This window comes from Diplotaxodon limnothrissa, linkage group LG1 (assembly GCF_057381915.1).
Source record: "Diplotaxodon limnothrissa isolate DT_005_m linkage group LG1, D_limnothrissa_male_GT1.1, whole genome shotgun sequence".
Taxonomy (NCBI): domain Eukaryota; kingdom Metazoa; phylum Chordata; class Actinopteri; order Cichliformes; family Cichlidae; genus Diplotaxodon; species Diplotaxodon limnothrissa.
In genome coordinates, this window is record NC_140596.1 from 22874535 (window position 1) to 22893421 (window position 18887).

General features: G+C 39.4%; 1 protein-coding gene across 2 annotated transcripts in view; it reads left to right on the plus strand.

Moving 5' to 3' along the window:
• The window catches only part of apba2b (amyloid beta (A4) precursor protein-binding, family A, member 2b), a 30921-nt gene extending 12367 nt beyond the window's left edge, over positions 1–18554 (plus strand). For both annotated transcript variants that reach the window (XM_085355176.1, XM_085355186.1), the window contains 8 exons: positions 3308–3343; positions 5730–5816; positions 10807–10992; positions 12050–12229; positions 15684–15896; positions 16035–16154; positions 16311–16451; positions 18483–18554. In XM_085355176.1, the coding sequence (XP_085211302.1) occupies positions 3308–3343; positions 5730–5816; positions 10807–10992; positions 12050–12229; positions 15684–15896; positions 16035–16154; positions 16311–16451; positions 18483–18554 (1035 nt within the window). The remainder of the gene's footprint in view (positions 1–3307; positions 3344–5729; positions 5817–10806; positions 10993–12049; positions 12230–15683; positions 15897–16034; positions 16155–16310; positions 16452–18482) is intronic.
• The last annotated feature ends 333 nt before the right edge of the window (positions 18555–18887 follow it).

Consider the following 18887-nt stretch of genomic DNA (forward strand, 5'->3'; position numbering starts at 1 on the left):
CTGCTTCATGGTACTCGGTGAAGCTGCTGTGAGGTGGCATTGATATCTAAAAAGACAATATGGCTAAACATTTATACTTTTCTTCAAATATTTAGGTTCATTTCAGCTCATTCACTGAGCTGAGCATGTGTACAGACTCATATGGATGCTGTGCTATCCTATGTCATGATACTTAATGGGCAGGCTTTCATAAATAGACATGTGCATGGGAGAAGAGAGAGTATATTTCTGAGTCAGTATTGAGCCAAAAAATAACATTATAACTACTGTTAGTAGCCCTTAGTCTTTTTATATGTCGCTGAATCAAAACAAAATAATCCACATCACTGAATTACTAAATTGATTTAACAGTAAATAACATTCACAGTAAAAATAAACAAATATATGCAATCTGGAAGTATACTAAAAACTACTATAAGGTCATAAACGAACAAAATCACATATGTTACGATTTATAGCTTGAAAATGCCTATAAGTTAAATTTCCTGTGGTAACATCCAATATATTATTGACTACTATTGTCATTTATGATAAGGATTCGTTTTAGAGTTAACACAAGTATGGTTCACTAGACTGGTGTATGTCTAAAAATGGACTTCTCGTGTCTTGTGCTAATAAACCCAATTTCCCAAATTCAGGAAGAGCACTGCTGATTGATCAGATGCAATAACATCCCTATTTGTCACATTGTCGGATCTTTGCTGACCGGTTAGGAGAAATCCAAATTCAAAGAGTCCAGTCCTACACCTGGTTCAGGGCCCGAATAGCCCGGGGGGAGAAGTTCCTCCTCATTCTCTCTGTTTTATCCATGTAGTTTTACAACTTCACAGTGAGGCATGAGAAAGCCAGTTTTGATGTCAGTTTAAGTTAACATTTAGTTAGCATTTAAGCTTCCTTGCCCTATAAAGGGTTAAGACAGAACACTAATTATGTCACATAGCCCTCAGCCCTATCCTTATTGTCGTGTTCTTCAGATTAGCTTAGGGTTGAGAGTTAGCAGTGCAAAAATATTAATACATATCAAAATGTTCCTGAGCATTGCTAGAAATGTGTAAGTGTTAATATGAAAAAAATGTAGTGTGAAAACGTCAATACAAAAGTTAATGGGTGTACATTTGTTTATGACTGTACAAATTTTGGAAAAGCTACCGAATGAATGTTTAGTTGATTTCCTTTAGTTATTTTTAATAGAATATCTATTAACAAAAGTTGAATCTTCAGTGTTGTCGGCCAGTCTTTCTGAAAGAGTTACAGTGGGTTTCACACATGCCCCGAAGGCCTGAATTTTTCGAGGCATCACCTGGAGAGGCAGTATGTGATAGACCAGCATGTGTCCAGATCAGTCAGACTCAACATTAAACAGACTTCATCCTGCCAGCTCTACACTACAAAGCCTGCGTGTGAATAGAGCAGGTACTGCAAGGGAGTCCTACCCCCTGCATCCTTACCCAGCATCCCTAAACCGCTTTTCAAGAAGTGAAGACATGACTGACACAAAGGTCTCTTACAGTGTGTTAATTAAACGTGTCATTCAATCAGCAGATTTCACTAAAGAATGAAGGTTGTTTACAGCCTAGGAACTGAGACCTTGGTTGAACAGGCAGAGCTGCTGTAAACATTGCCCACAATGTCATCATCGCAACCATGAAGTGCAATTTACAGAACTGTGTCGCTGGCATGACTGTCCATGTGCACTTTTATCACTCGCTCTTTGCCACACAGTTGTCTGCCTGCACAAAATCTTCTCCAACCGACTGCAGCAAATCAGCCGTTTTCTCTCAGTGATTTCCCTCGATTGGCCCTTCATTATATAATTCATTTATCCCTTGTGAACCGAATGAATAGCACTATAGCAACTGACCTTAAACACTGAAATGGAGACTGTCGGCTTAACGCAAACCACACATAGAAAGAACCTCGTGTCCTCTCCTGTTCTTTATAAATATGTGCTATTTAAATAAAAACAAGTTGACTAGAGTATATTTCTGCCACACTTGTATTTTTGCCTCACATCAACCCAAGGAAGCATCTGTGTAGTATAATAAAGCACAGGTTCGCACCCTGTGGTGCTGAACTGAGCAAAAAGAAGTATGGCAGGTAAATTGTAGCAGAGCTGTGTAGGCTGCTTATGCAGATCTTTGTGCCATGATGTCAACTCGCTGTTTGATGTAATATTTATGAAGTTTCAACCCCCCCCATTCCCTTTCACTACCCCCCCCCCCCCCCCCCCCCTTGCTCCTCGTCAGCAGAGCAGTAGGTGTTGCTCAAAGCCTCAGATGTTTGTCTTCCTGAGAGCCGATCACAGAAGAGGAAACTTTACAGATTGAAAGCTGGAAAAAGACACTTCCCTCTGGGCTGTTATTAATACTGTGTTGGTGGTTACAGCTTTGCAGCAGTGGCTCAGGCAAACATCCAGGCCTGCACTCGAAAATGTAATGTCAAGATAATTTCCTCTGGTCGATGGTAGATGGAAGGAAGGCCAGCAGCTCAGCTTGAACCTTATACGGAGGGGATAAATTGAAAGATTACCGAGAGCTAAGAGTCCTCCTAAAGATTAGTTATCTAAGGTCAACTGTTAGAGCCCACTACATGAACAGTGTTACTGATGAACTAATCACACCCATTAGCTCAGTAAAACTGTCTCCATATTAGCTAAGCTCTTTAATTCCAAACACAGTGACTTGACCTTGAAAAAAAAAAGAACCCAAAAACCAAACAAACCCAAAGCAGAGAGTTGAAATCCTTGCACAGGGCTTATCGCCCCCGTTCTCTGTGTGTGTTGTTGATTGTTTTTTCCAGCATGTCTTTTCTGCTAGCAGCATTTAGACTGTGTCGTAAACGTGAAAGTCGGTAAGAGCAGCGCCCGTGCGTTTGATCTGAATGACAGAGTTTGTCTGTGTGTTGATTAAATGCTTTGTTCAGCACAGTAGCTTAAAAAGCTTTGTGAAGAATGCAGGAACAGTGTCAGTCCATGTCTACACGCTTTTTGTTTGTTTTTTAAAGAAGCAATTATTACCATCTGTAATTGCTGTTGTGATAACCAATATGGCTGTGCGAAACGCTTTCTCAACAAACACACTCCTCCTCTCTCGCTCTCTTTCTTTCTGTCACTCTTCCTGTTTGTGAGAGCAGCGACAGCACACCTGCCTTTTGGTTTGGGGCTTTACTGTCTTACCTTCTTTTATTTACCTTCTTTATTTCCTCCTCCTCTTCCTCCTGTTTTTTGTGCTCCTGTATCTGCTGACCTTGTCCCGTCCCGTCCCAACGCCTGCCTGCCTGCCTGCCTGCCTGCCTGCCTGCCTGCCAGAGGGTACAGAAGGCTGCCAAAATCAAGAAAAAGGCGGTGTGTAATAAACGGAACAAAAAGAAAGACCCTTTGGCCACTTTACTTCCACTCTCACCTTTTATTTTTTGACTTCATATTTGCCTGTCTGTGTATCCTTTTCCATTTGTGTCTCAAACACTTGAATGTTCATGCACTGAGTTCAGCAAATCTGTGTCAGGTTTATCTCTGTCCTTCTGTCTGCGGAAAAAGAAATCTGTATCTCCAGAAATATTGTAGAACTCTTTAAAACTAACAATTATATTGTTATTTATTAGGCAAATACCAAAGTGAGTCATTTTATATACCCAAATTTGAGCCGGCCCACTTCTCTGAGATGCCATAAATTATTCAAGCATAACAGTCAAACTAATGTTTTTGTTCAGGAATGCAAGTAAATAACTGTAATTTAGGATTTTAATCAAAATTAAATGATGTGCTTCACTGTGTTTTTCAGTCTTTTGTTTTTTAGTATTAGAAATATGCAGGATTAACCATTACAGAAGCATTAAAATCCTTTGGGTTATAACCAGTACTGTCACTTAGACTGGGTGGTGGGCTAAAAAAATTGTCAAGCACTGTATATGGAAAGAACAAAGAAATAACTGAAATAAATGTGATGCAAATACATCCCACGCACACACATTAGAGACTATTTTTTTTCTTTTATTTCCAGTCATATTGTTATTGTACATATTGTTATTCTCCAAAACATACCGTAGGGTTAGAGTTAATTTTCTATTGTACTGATACATCAGGGGTATATTTAATGTGTTTTTGTATGTTTTGCGTGTCTCATACTGTGACTCATTCAGTGACCCTTTTGCCAATTTCTTACGTAAAATAATTAGGATAAATTGAACCGAGTGAATATTATGTTACATTAGAAAAATGCAAAAGAGATCACTTTAGTGATTAAATCACATTCCCGTATATACAAGATAAGCATTGCCTATAGACAACATTAACATTTACTATTGTAGGGGCTAAAGAGTGCTTTGTTTACCTAGAATATTTATTTTCCTTATATGGAAACAGAGTTGCTTTTATATTAGACTAAACAACCACTGAAACAAAGTAGCGTAACGTGTTACTGACATGAATTATTATCATGAATTTATAATAAGGGGATTCTGTGTCTGAAGCTTCTATCCCATTAAGACTTAATGCTGATTGGCTGTCCTTCTCAAACAGAACAGCAGGTGGGTCGGGCCGCTGTGCTTACAACCCAAGCTTTGTGTCCGAACCGACCATATTATGTGTGTCTCCAAGACACAGTACAGACCAATAGTAACCAATAGTGTCTGAAGCGTTTAGATCAATCTGAAGCCTGAAGATTTTGTCTGTCAGATTTAGTCTGACACTGTTACAGTATAAATATAAGAAAAAATGAGGAAAAGCATAAGAAGTTCCACAGATTAAAAATATTTATGTATTTTTCTACCATAGGTTCAAAAATCTATAATCATTTTAGTCATTAAAGTGATATAACTGGCTTTAATCATGTGTAAGAGTTGTCATTTCTTCTTTCTAACCAAAAACTCTGAAGCTTAAAGGGTTTGCAAGATTTCTAGAAAAAGGTCAGCGAGCCAGCGGTCGTAGCTTCCTCACACATACCAAGACCGGACAAGGAAACAAAGCGTGACATATTGAACAGAAAAATCTTCTACCTCAAGGCCAAATGCAGGCAAATGTAAATCACATGCCAGCCACAACTTATGTTTGCAAAAACTAGTTTGTACCCTAAAGAAAATTAATTACTATTCATTGTATTTTCTGATACTGGATATGGACAGAAAATGATGAACTAATGACAGGTCACAGTCTCCCCCCCCCACCACCACCACCACCAAAAAAGGTTTACCGTTTATTGCTTGAAGCAAATGTTAACCACGTGTTTTATTTGTCTATGAGATTGCCTTATTTAAGTACATAAGACAGTTTTAATTCAACTAAAACAAGCATAGTTTTATTAGATTTCTGCACAGAGAGATTAGAGGGAAATGTGCACAAGCTTGTTGTGTGCTGAGGCTGCATTACTCTCACTGGTGTAACAGCCAGCTGGTAGGGGTTTAGTGTTAAGCTGTTTCTTGTTTCCATGCCAGCTCGCCCATCCTCGTGCCAGGACTATTGATGCAAACTAACGCTACTGCCAAACACTTTCTTTTTCTTCCTTTGCTACCTCACCTCTAGACTCAGTAACATGTCCATGTAACAAGGACTTTTCTAACTGGGCACTAAGCTTTGAATGCATGAGTTTTGGCAATTAAAAAAAGGCATTCCCACATTTAAAACAGACACTATTCAGACAGCTGCGTGCACAATGAACAGTCAGGCTTGACACAAACATCTTAAACAGCCAGACGCAGGTGATTTAACAAACTCTTCTGTCTGTATGTTGCTTCAGAGCGCAGATGGAGACGCCCAAACCCTTACCGAGGTTGATCTGTTTATCTCCACCCAGAGGATCAAAGTCCTCAACGCAGACTCACAGGTAAGTGCTCCATGTTTCTGTTAAAAGTATGATTTTTCACCTGTGAGAACAAAAGCTGTTTTCCCAGAAACTATGAGTCAACGCCTCAGGGGAATGATGTTATGTCATAATTGTCAAAACAACAGCTTAACTGCTGACACCAGCTGCATCCTACAGCTGCCCCAGCTCTGATTGTTGTTTGTTTAATCTCATGACGTCACTCTGTGAATTCTTTTTGACCGTGGCTAAAAATAGATTCTGCAAAGCCAAAAGAAAAAAAAATGGTGCAGGATCATCTGTGCAGCACTGCCTTTACTTTAATGTCACAACAAAGTGGTCCTTTAGAAGTTCGGACCCCAGACTTAATGGATGCACAAAGCAAAGTTAATGGCACAATGATGAATAGTATTAGCTGTACAGAAAAGGCAGGAAGCACATAAACAGAGCATCCTAAACACAACAAAACTACAGTGACTAGGAAGAGATCTCAGGTTTGTTGTTTAGCACTCAATAAAAGAATTAACATTACCAAGCTCAACTTTTTTGACTTCGGTGTGGCTACATAGTACAAGGATTCAAAGGTTAACTAAAGATAAATGTAAAAATTAAGTGTAAAAATCGCAAAATCAGTGATACAACAAATGACCATGTAGCAAGTAATTCAATCAGTGTTAGCTAGGTAGTGTGCTAGCAAACTGTTGCTATATATGCTTCTGTAGAGCTAACACGTGCCAACACACCAGCTCCACAAAGCAAAATAAAGCCTTCATAAGACACAATGCAGTCCTGTGAAAAACTGAGTACGGTGTTATTCCCTCCATAGCCAGGTCCCAATAGTCAAATGGGCTTGATCGATTGATCCTCAGTAAGTTTGATCAGTGATCAAACTTACTGATGATATCTGATCACCTCTATAAAGGCTAAAGTGTTGGCAGTTTGTGAGTCTTGCTCATTGAGATTGGGATGCATGGTAACACAAAAAGCCAAACATTCTTCCCAGGAGTGGATTATAAGGCTTTTCAAACAATTTAGTCCATCATTCTACACTAACAAAGATTACATGGAAAACATACATACATACACACTTGTCCCAGCAAATTCACATGAAGTTCAGACCTGGAATGCTCAGAGAAATTGCAATAAACACAAGAGTAACATGTTAAGGACCCTAAAAGCCTGAGATAGCAAGTGAAATGTCAAAGTTCATAGCAGTAAAATTAGAAAAAGACTGAACAAATATAGGTTATTTGGAAGGGTTGCTAGCAGAAAGCAACTTCTCTCTAAAAACAACATGGCAGCACAATGTAGGGTTGCAAAGTTGTATCTGAACAAATCACAAGTCCTCTAGAACAATTTCCTGTGAATAGACAGCACCAAAACTGAGACGTTTGGTCATAATGCACAGCACCGCATTTGGTGATAACCTATAATAGCAGGTCAGCATAAGCACGTCATATCAACGGTCAAGCACAGTGGTGAATGGGTGATGATTCGAGCTTGTTTTGCAGCCAAACAACCTCCTGAACCTTCAACCATCAACTGCCGTGTATTATAAAGTATTCTAGAGTCAAATGTGAGGCCGTCTGTCCAACAGCTACAGCTTGGCCTAAACTGGGTTGTGCAACAGGACAATGACCCCAAGCACAGCAGCAAATCTACAACAGCATTGCTTGGAAAAAAAAAGAAGAATCAAGTTGTCAAAGTCCAGACCTCAACTTGATTGAAATGCTGTGATGGGACCTTAAGAGAGCTTTCCATGAACAATACCCACAAACCTCACGCAACAGAAACAAAATTATAAAAGAAAGGGACAAAATTCCTCCACATTGATGTGAGAGACTGATAATGTCATACAGAAAACAAATACTTGAGATTATTGCTACTACAGCTAAAGCAAATAAGTCATGTCATACTACCCCTCCAGTTTTTTGGTGGAGGGTACAAAAAACATTTTTTGCAGGACTGTATATATTTCAAAAGTATTTTTCTTTTCTGTGGAACACAGAAAATTTCATTTTCACCATCCATCAAGAAGAAGCTCTTATCCTCATACATTTAAGCTCTGAGGCCTCTGCACTTGAAAGCCTCACAGATGGTGAAGCAGCTCTTTATCCTTTTCCGATCATAGCCCTTCTTTCTCAGTTTTGATTCTTCTGACCTTTTCCTCTTTGGCTGTTTCTCCGCCATCTCACCTTCTTGACAATGTGATTATGTTCAGCTGTCCCTCTTGTTCTGCTCCTTTCCCCCATCCTGTCTCCCTCTGTCTTGTTTACAAGCACAAACATGCCCAGTTGTTAGTTGTGTTTTGTCCATAACTGACATTTAGTAGATAAGTGTATTAAATCAGGAAGAGTTATTCCACCTCCAACCTTCAAAAATGCCTAAAGTTATAATATAGACTAAATTTTCTTAAATCATCAATCCCTCTGAAACTGGACAAAAAGTCAAAAATTCACCTGGAAGTCTGATTTTATCTGTCGTATTTCTCCACATTCAAGTTTTTACATGAAACCCCGTCTCTGCACACTTACAGAAACTTGCCCTTTAGCTTTACAGCAAGCTGTGTTGTGAAGCAGCCACACTAGTCTTCACAGGAGGTGTAGTGCTTTGATGGAAGCGCTACACTTCCGAGAGATTTGCTGTGCTACAGATCATGAATAGAGCCTTGTGCTCACAGTAACAGTTAAATGTATATGCGATAGATGATTCATTGGCAGTGTTTCAGGCTTAGCTGCTGCCTGGCCATCTGAGCAGTGTCAGAATTGAGTGTGTTTGTGCGTGCGTGCGTGTGTGTGTGTGTGTGTGTGGGCAGCCGCCTGGCAGAAAATAACGTGCTGCAATGCGGTCTCTATCTTCCTCTCATTTTTCCATCTGGTTGCCACTGGTCCCAGATTTTAAATAAAAGCCTTTTTGTACACATAAAAGCTCGATGTAGCTTACATGGGGTTCCTGACATTGATTCATAATAAGAACAACTCCAAAGGTGAGCTGGAACAACAGCATTTATTAGGCTGATGTAATAAAAGTCAGCTCATAGTTAATGACATTAAGTAACTGAAATTAAATTTAGCATCTTACCTTAAAACGTCAATGAACAAATGCATGCTCCTCTCAACAAATCCACAGGTTCATGTCTAGAGTCCAGCTTTTCCTCATACATTATAACCCAAGACAATTATTAGGCTGTCTTAACAAACAATCTTTTTTTAATTAATACGAATGCTCTTAGTTTTTCGTGCACCTATTCATTGCTCTTAGATGAAAATCTACTCAGTATTTGCTGGGTTGTCATTGAGCTATAATCAGATTATACAGCAGGCTTGAATTCAATCAAAAGTAGGCATGTTTGTTCTCTGTCAGCGATACTTTCATCTCACTTCTCACCCCGAAATGAATGCTGCAGTTTTGATAATGAGAGGAAACAAATATGCTGCTCAGTGGTTCTTTAATTTTCAAATATTATAATAATCAAAGGAAACCAGCTGCTGTCAGAAACAGGATAATTAGTAGTAACTGTTACTGCTTTTCAAATGCATTAGTAGGAAACAGCTCATTTCCGTAAAGCTTTTTGTCAGTTAAAATGTGTGAATACGAAGACGTTTTCCACTTTTTGTGGGGTTCCTGCATGGATTCGTTGTACATGGGTTGTGTATTTTCTCTTTAGGTTTGTTGTTTAGTGCAACTAGTTTTAAAAACAGCAGTTGGGGAGGATTAATTTCATATTGCGTGGGCATTGTGTTGAGACTGGATGGACTCTAGCTCCTCTGCAAATCAGAATTAGACGAGTGGTTAATAAAATAGATTGCTTGATGAATAGATGGCATTGTGTCAGTATGGCAGTGAAAACAGTATTATCAACTATTAAATATTGACACTGTGAGTGTGACATAGCAAGTCTGTGATTGACCCCAAGGGGGGATTCTTTTCCTATACAGGCAGGCTGGGTAAGTACCAAATTAATATTTACCCATACTCACTAATATCAGGTAATTCCAGGTTTTGATCAGCACCATGGACAGCAGCCACAGTCGGCGGTCACATTTATAGACTCATTTATCTAACTCAAACTGTCTTCGACTAGTCTACCACAAGCCCGAAATAGGTTTGACTTTGCTAAAGTATTATGAAGACAATTGTAATGTATATAAGCATGGAACAATAATAGTGGTAACAATGCTTTACGCTCAGCAAGTCTTTGACAATGCCACGTAAATCCAAAGTCCTAGCAGTATACTCACTGTGCCCTCTTCTCTGCTTTCTCGTTTCAGCACAAACTTTTTTTTTTTTGCTGTGCTGACAAACTGCTCTGTAAGATAAAAAAATTAATTGTTGCGTAGTTGATGTCAACAATTTCACGGGCATATAAGTAGTATACATCCCAGCATGTCCCAAGTTTTCAGAAAAGGCCCTTATTTTTAAGTCTGAGGAGTATAAAAGCATTAAAAAAATATATCTGCAGCCTAAATTCAGCTCATAAGGAAAAATATACCTTATAAATAAAGCTACGCTTTGACACACATGATCAAACCGTGACTTAGACAAGGCAGCAATGTCATTAGCAAAAGGCGAAACAAACCAGAGACACCTAACTTTCTGCAACTAGAGAAGCCCCCTGCTGACCTTTGGAAAAAATGCAAGTTCACTTTTCAGACCCAGAGGCAACGTTCCTCCTTTTTCAAACAGTCTTTTTAGATATTAATATTAAAAAGGAAAAGTCCACAAATTCAGAATCATTTCTGCTTTCATACTGCTACTGCATGCAGTCATAACAACCATAGCAAAGGATAGATAGATAGGTAGATAACTCTCAGTACAACAACAAAAGTGGCATTCATGCTGAGCAGGTAGTGTTAAACCAACAGCAGCAAGAAAGTGACAAAAAAGAAACCAAAAAATTGCTGTTATACATGTATCATTACAGCCTTGCCTATGTTAGCTTATAAACTCAGAAACAGAACAACAGAATGCAGAGCATAATTAAAACATGTGATTTTGGTTGACATCCCAACAGGAAACGATGATGGACAACGCACTCCGCACTATATCCTACATTGCCGACATTGGGAACATTGTTGTCCTGATGGCAAGACGCCGGATGCCACGCACAGCCTCACAGGACTGCATTGAAACTACACCCGGAGCGCCCGAGGCAAAGAAGCAGTACAAAATGATATGCCACGTCTTTGAGTCTGAGGATGTAAGCAGCTCTTAAAGAGTTTTCCGAATGACAAACCCACTGTGCCTCTATGTGTTTATGGGAGAATCGTCTCCAGAGAGTGGGTACACAGATGACAGATGTTATTTTTTTTGTCATTATGTAAGAGTTCTCATTTGGCAGATCCTTTAACATCTAAAGATAGTGAAGGTGACACTTGCGATTGCCTTTCAAGTGCTATGTGAGTGTCAGAAAATATTTCAGCTTCCCACTTCTCGCTGCTTTTTAACTTCCACAGTTTGACTCCGACGCACAGTTTTCTTGCGTTTTTTCCCCTGAATTGAGTGTTGTTAAATTATCTCAAATGCTGTCGCTAAGTTCTAGAAATGTTTTTTGGAGCACCCTGCAGTAATCACTTAGGGCAGCCCAGTGATGTGAAATGATGTAAATTGGCTGGGCACTTTTGATTTTGATTTGCTTTCCTCGTTGAAGCAGATTCAGCAGGAGCTGGCAACATGAACAATGTTGCGCAGAGGAGCCAGCGACTCACTTTCTGTGCCAGTCAGTATAAAGGCTGGGCTCCAATCTGCAGCCTCCTCATCTAATTTTGCTGCCAGGCTTTAAAGGCCGCCCAGAGTTATAATGGAACCATTCAGCCGCTCATCCATCAGCTTATAAACAGTTTGTGTTGGCTGTATGTGGTGATTCCTGTCTTTTCTTCTTCTTCTTCTTCTTTTTTATTTTTTATTGTTGTACATAACTAGTTCATGGTGGGACTTGGAGCCATTACTGTCTGCAAAGAGGGATTTATATGCAAGTATAGATTTCAATTAAACAGAGGAAGTATGGTTATATCATTCAAATGTATTGCTGTCTGTTGGCTTCATTAACCTCGATTTCACCTGAATGAGAGAGCAGGAAACAGGAAAGTGTGTCTTTTTTCTTAGTGGCGAAATATAGCTTATGACAGAGAAACTCAGTAGAAACTTAAACACCTTTATATTTATTCCACTACTGGTTGATGCCCTTAGCTCCCTGTGTTGTTATTTATATGCTGCTGGGTTTGCTTTTGTTTACAGCCTGACATTTCTGTCTGCAGGCCCAGCTTATTGCTCAGTCCATCGGCCAGGCTTTCAGCGTAGCTTACCAGGAGTTTCTGAGAGCCAATGGCATTAACCCCGAGGACCTGAGTCAGAAGGAGTACAGTGACATCATCAACACCCAGGAAATGTACAATGATGACCTCATCCACTTCTCCAACTCTGAAAACTGCAAAGAGGTGGGTATACCTCAGAAGGAAGAACTGGGAATAAACAGTGAAAGACTTTGCATGTGGGACGAATCACACTGGCGCTGCAGGGCTATTAGAGAAATGTACTACTATAGTTGCTGTTAGCTAATTAGATTAAGAGGCAGATGGTACAGTAAAATCTACTCCAACAGTGTCAGATCTAGCTTATTTTCACTGTTGCATTTTTGCTTTAGCTAATGCCGTGCCCTGAAAACATTGCTGGAGGCTTTTGGTGAATTACAAACTGTGAAACGTTTACTGGTTTATGAGCACAGAGGCTGCAGGGGCACCATCACACAGCTGCTGTATTAGGGGCACATGAGTAATTTACAGTAATGAGGAACCTGGGCTTTCTTGAAGTAGTAAAGTTTTCCCACCTTACTAACTGTTCGAAGAATAAAGTCATGTCTTGAGGCTTGGTGTGTAGATGAGTAGTATCAGCTGGTCTGAAACAGGAAAACGTATCCGGCATTATGACAGTACTGGAGGATGAGCAAAAGCTGAATCTGAAAAGGTCTGTAAAGTCAAACATGGATGCGATAAATCAATACAGATAAATTATTGGTAGTTCTTTGTTGTTTAAATACATTTTACAACCAAAGTAAATTTGGTTGTAAAATGTTGTTCCTCCTAGCAACCTTTCCAACAAGCCAAACCTTTTCAGTCTTTTTTTTTGTACTTGCAAAGCAGGTGTTTTTCATACATTGCTATTTGAGACAACCAGTACAAACAGTGCTGACTTGTTTGCTAAAGACAATTCTGTTCTTTGTCAATACATCAAAAAGTTCAAGAATACACTGGCCAGTCACGTTTATATCCATGTCTGTCCAGGCTTGGCCTTTGACCCTTTGGATCTAAAATGTACCAATTTATGATGTTATCCTACTATAAGTTTGTTTTGGAAGAATTAGTGTAAGATTTATTGAGTTCAACATTTAGCACTGTTCAGTTCGCTGTTGAGTCCAAGTGAGCAAATCTGCCAGATTTAAAGAAATTCTCAGCAGTTGGCTCAGATGCATTAAAAAAAGACAGAAAAAGATCAGGGAGATTGTGTTACTGGAGGCATGTAATCCATTATGTACTCCAAATGCAATGATAGGACTTCTTTTGGCATTTTTTAGTATTGTTATTAAGGCTCAGAGGAAATAGGAAGACCACACAGTAATGGAGAAAACACAATGTCCTTAATTAAATTAGGCTACAAAGTGTCTGCAATGTGGTGAGTGTGTGTAGAGGCAAGAAAGAAAGAAAGAAAGAAAGAAAGAAAGAAAGAAACTTAACCTCCTAGGACCTGGTGTCCACATATGTGGGTTGTCTAGACCAAAATACTCAATTTTATTCTACAAGGGCCTGATATCCACTTACGAGGACATTACACTGCCGCTGTTCTATCGGAATTGAAAGCGAATGTCCTCATATGTGGATCTCATTTTTCTCAGAAACAAAAATCAGGTAAAAAAAAAAATCACATAATTCTTTGTTTTTACATTCATCAGGTCCCAATCATCCCAAATAGCAAACAGAAATTAAAAATGCATGCCATGGAAGAGTTCGGGTCTTAGGAGGTTAAATGACAGGCAAACAAAACCCAAACCAGCCATGACCCCTGCCTGCTGGAGAGAAGCAAGAGACATGTTTAGCACTAAACCCTTTTAAAAAACAAGTTCTAAGCGGGGCCAGACACTTACCTCCTATAAAAAAAATTTAAAAAAACAGAAAGATGAAGGAAACAAGGGAGACACAAAGTAGTAGAGAGGTCATCACATGCATCCATCGTGTCAAATGCTGTTATTAATCTCCACTGTTAGCAAATGTGCTTTAATGAGTATCTCATGCAAAACAAAACATGCAGATAAAATATGCAGATAGAAAAGTAAAATGTCATGTGAACTAGGGCTGCCACAAACGATTATTTTGATAGTCGACTAGTCACCGATTATTTTTGCGATTAGTCGACTAATCAGATCATCATCCATTGGACATAAGACATACAGCTGACTATTTTTGCGATTAGTCGACTAATCAGATCATCATCCATTGGACATAAGACATACAGCTTATTGCACCAGCATGCATCTGCTCTTATATAACTATCATTAGCTTACAGCTTGAAGTGTTTAAGGTATGTGCTAACTAAAAATAAAGACAAGATGATAGTTTATTAAATTTTAATGAATTTTGGAGATTGTCTCAGTGGAGTTTGATAAACTCAGCCGTCTGTTCCTTGCTATCTAAACTATAACAGGACATTGGAGTAAATTCTACCATTTCACACTTCTGTTTAATCAGTTTTCTGTTTGACATTAATTCAGCTGTGTAAAACTTTAATCTCAGCCAAACCGATTTACTCAGGAACAAATAAAACACTGAAAAAAGCCAAACAATAACATTTTTAAGTTATCTAAGTGACTTAATATCATGTTTAACCTGAGTAGTGAAAGACGGCGCTGGGTTTGAAAACAATTTGCCGGGAGTCCGGTGTTCTCACGGGCTCTAGTGAGCCTTGAACCCCAGCTAGCTATCGAGCTGGTGGGTAACAGACGTCTCCGAAAATGTCGCCGCACTTTTACAAATATGTGGTGTCTTGATAAACCGAACACATATTTGAAGTGTACACAGCTACATTCTCGCCTGAAAATATGTTAAAAGTTTATTTTGTAACCTAGAAAGAGAAATAAAAGTAATATTAGAACTAAGTAGCTGCTGCCATTGTTAGAAACTGAATTGGGCTGAGCTGTGCTATGAATTCTGGGATAGGTTGGGCCATACACCCGACCTATCCTTCAAATCTGGGGAAAAGTAGGACGCATTTGTCGGCTGCATTTGCAGAAGTCTTCGAATTTGGAAAGCCTTCGTCGCGTCGCTGCAACGTAACCGGCCTTCAAATGTGGCCGCAGCTACGATACCGGACACTGCTCCTTCTTCTTCGGGGTTTAACAGCAGCTGGCATCCTTGTACATGCAGTGCTGCCATCTTCTGTTTCAGTCCGTTATTACACTCTTAAATCCTACTACTTACGTCTTTCAGGATCTTACAAGGCTTTAAACGACGCGTCGACTATTAAATTTGTCGTCGACGATTTTGGTAGTCGACTAATCGTGGCAGCCCTAATGTGAACTAATCCAGACATTAAGGTAAGAAACCTTGGACCAGTAGTCCTCACTGATTTTCAACATTAGCTGTAGCGGTCTAATCTGACCAGAGATTTGAATCTATTTCTGTATAAGCAGTAATCTGTAATCCATGTTAAGAGACTGTACAGTCTCACTGTTGTAAGTATAAAATAAAGTATACATTAATCTATATGAAGGATATTAAAAACCCCACCATTGTGGGTCATGTGTTTTCAAATACAGTTGGACAGTTTCTGTTCATCATTAAGGTTTTGGGTTTTTTTAAATGACAAACAGACTCCATCCCCTGCTTACTTCTGTCTCCACAGCTGCAGCTGGAGAAGAGTAAAGGGGAGATCCTGGGTGTGGTGATTGTGGAGTCTGGCTGGGGCTCCATCCTGCCCACAGTTATTTTAGCCAACATGATGAACGGCGGCCCAGCAGCTCGCTCTGGCAAGCTCAGCATCGGAGACCAAATCATGTCCATCAACAACACCAGCCTAGTGGGGCTGCCGCTCGCCACCTGTCAGGGAATCATTAAGGTACCGAGACACTGAAGAAGTGGATGGAAGAGGCAGCTGAAGTCATGAAATACACCCTAACTTGTTATTTTCAAAATTCAACTACATAATTTCTGTGAAAAAAACTCTTATGTTTGTGTGTTCTTCTCTGTGTCAAAGGGCTTAAAGAACCAGGTCCAGGTGAAAATGAACATTGTCAGCTGCCCTCCTGTTACTACAGTCCTCATTAAGAGACCAGATCTAAAGTATCAGCTGGGCTTCAGTGTTCAGAATGGCATTGTATGTATAATTTCATAGAGCTGTAAGTGGGTGGCTCTGATACTATTAGTTATTAGTTATTATTAGTTAATTAGTTAAATGATCAGGGGGTAGAATGAAATACCTTTATAATGAGCTAATTTTCTTCTTTGTTGTTGTTGTTTGTCTTTCCTCCAGATATGCAGTCTGATGCGAGGAGGCATTGCTGAGCGAGGTGGGGTCCGGGTAGGTCACAGGATCATAGAGATCAATGGTCAGAGTGTGGTGGCCACAGCACACGAGAAGATTGTCCAGGCTCTCTCGAACTCTGTTGGCGAGGTGAAACTGATGCACACAAACATTTCACAAAAGAACATCTACAAAGAAAGCCATAATTTTCAGACACAAACATTTGCAAATCCAGTGCAAATACTGTGATGGTTTCAGTACAACCACCGTTTTTTTACTTTTGGCTGAATATAAATGATGGATTTCGTTATTGTGGCTTCACACACTCGTTGTCTGAAACCAGACATCACGAGCTGGGAGTGGATCAGACTGACAGTCACTTACAGGGTACTGCTGTATCTAGTTTATTATAGATGGGAGCATAATTTACCACATAAAAATCACATGAAATAAAGTTGTTAAGACTATAAACTCATCAGGATTAAATTCAGTACAGTTTAAAATGTTTAAAAGGTTGTTTTCTCATAGGGATGAGTCACCTGTTATTGGCCATCAAAGGAAATAACTGCTGATGGTGCAAAGTAGGTGAATCCTGAATTAAATGCTACCTCCCTTTGAGACCAAGTATTGAAGCAGTTAACAATAAGAACAAATGTATGCTGATTGACATATGACAGTCGGGTTACAGAGGCAACCAGAGCCTGGAATGGTTGCTAGCCACCGACTATCAGCTACAAAGTGATGTGTGATGAATGTCTTCCTGTGTGAACGCTCCTTTATACACTGGTTTCACCATCCTGCATCCATCTATGCTGTCATGGTTACTAAATTGAATCATCTGTAAAAATAATGCACAGCAATGATTGTTGGTACATAATCGCAACAATTACTGCTCTAAAGCAGGCATGTCAACTCAAATTACATAATGGGCCACATGCTTGATCTTAACTGGGTCACACTAGTGAAATTCTCCTTTCTGTCAGTGAAAAGTAGTTTAATTACACATTTAATCCTTGAGATATCTTAATATAACAAAATCAAGTGTGAATTTAACATTAGGTCTCGGTTTTTCTGCATGATATAGAAATCCTGCTGTAGAATGAAAGAAATCTGTCAGCATGACTCTTTGAGTTTAAATTATAAGAAAAAGAAATTGTTGAATTAGAGAAAAGGTTCTGGTGGCTCATTGACTGTCCAGAAATTTGCTTTTTTTACTATGTACTTGTAGTGAAAAACTACAAACTTTTCTGTCATTTAATTATTTATCTGTTGCCTAATTGGTTGGTGAAGCCATCGGTTCTTAAAATATGGGTAAAAGTCATGCACATTCCCAGCACCATCCACTGGGTCAGATTGGAATTGTTGCCAGGCTGACTCTGGCACCTGGGCTTTATGTTTGGCACATCTGCTGTGAAGAAAATAACTTTTCCATGTGTCTTTAACCCTTTAGACCTCTACATCATCACTGTGGTTTTTCTGACCAGAATAAACAAACTGTGAGCGATAAATTGCACAAAAATGCCGTATATAGCAAAAATGATACAAATGAAAATGCATATATGCTAATTTATATTTAATTTATCTTTCAGAATTTGTCAGAAGGTTCAATAAACTGTCCAGTTTCAAAACTTTACAATTTGCTGACAATTATTTCATGGTTCAGGCTTTACAGGGTTAATTTTGACAGATGACATACTTTTAACAGACAGCCTGCAGTGTAAGCAAACAGTGCGGTTGGTGTAATTCTTACATTGGTAGGAAAAATCGTAAACACGGAGTAACCTTGGATGAGTGAAGTGTAAGAGCAGAACTAGATCACTGTCAGAGCCAAATAAGTCACACTGCTTAAAAAAAATACCCAACTCAAATACACGGTAGATGGAAGTGTCGGTTCACTTATTCACTACTTAGTGTTCAGGCACTTCGATGTGGGAGACCATAAATTGTGTTAGTACAGTACAGTAAAATATTCTGCTCAGATCATTACTTTTATACAGTTGAGAACCCTTTAAATTGTCTATATCTTTTTAAACTGTGTCCTTATTGCCTGGTGACATTTTTGTCCATCGATTTCATTTGAATTTTATGTTGTATTTACAAGAAGAAAAAAAACGTCTTATTCTTCAGTTTTCAGCTGATGGTCTATTTCACAGAACCCCTGGTGTTTTCTCTCTCCGTCAGATTCACATGAAGACCATGCCGGCAGCCATGTTCAGGCTTCTAACGGGACAGGAGACCCCCATGTACATATAAAGAACAGCCAAGAACCGCCCCACGGGACAGGCAGTCAGCTGCGGTGGGTTATCATACAAACAAACCTGACTGGTTACGGGGTGGAGGATTACTCCTCCCTGTCCTTTCAATTCTCTCTTCTTTTTCTTTTCTTCGTCTTTGGGCTGATGACTCCAACTCCTCATCATCTCTCTAGTCTGTGCTTAACATGCAACAGCCATTATATTGATACTGGATGCCTAATCCACTCGACCAGCTGAAGAGACAGAGTGTATGTGTTTGTGTGTGGATGTGCGTGGATACTGTTTGCTATTTATTTGTCCTGTCTGTGTGGACTTACCGAACGAATACGTC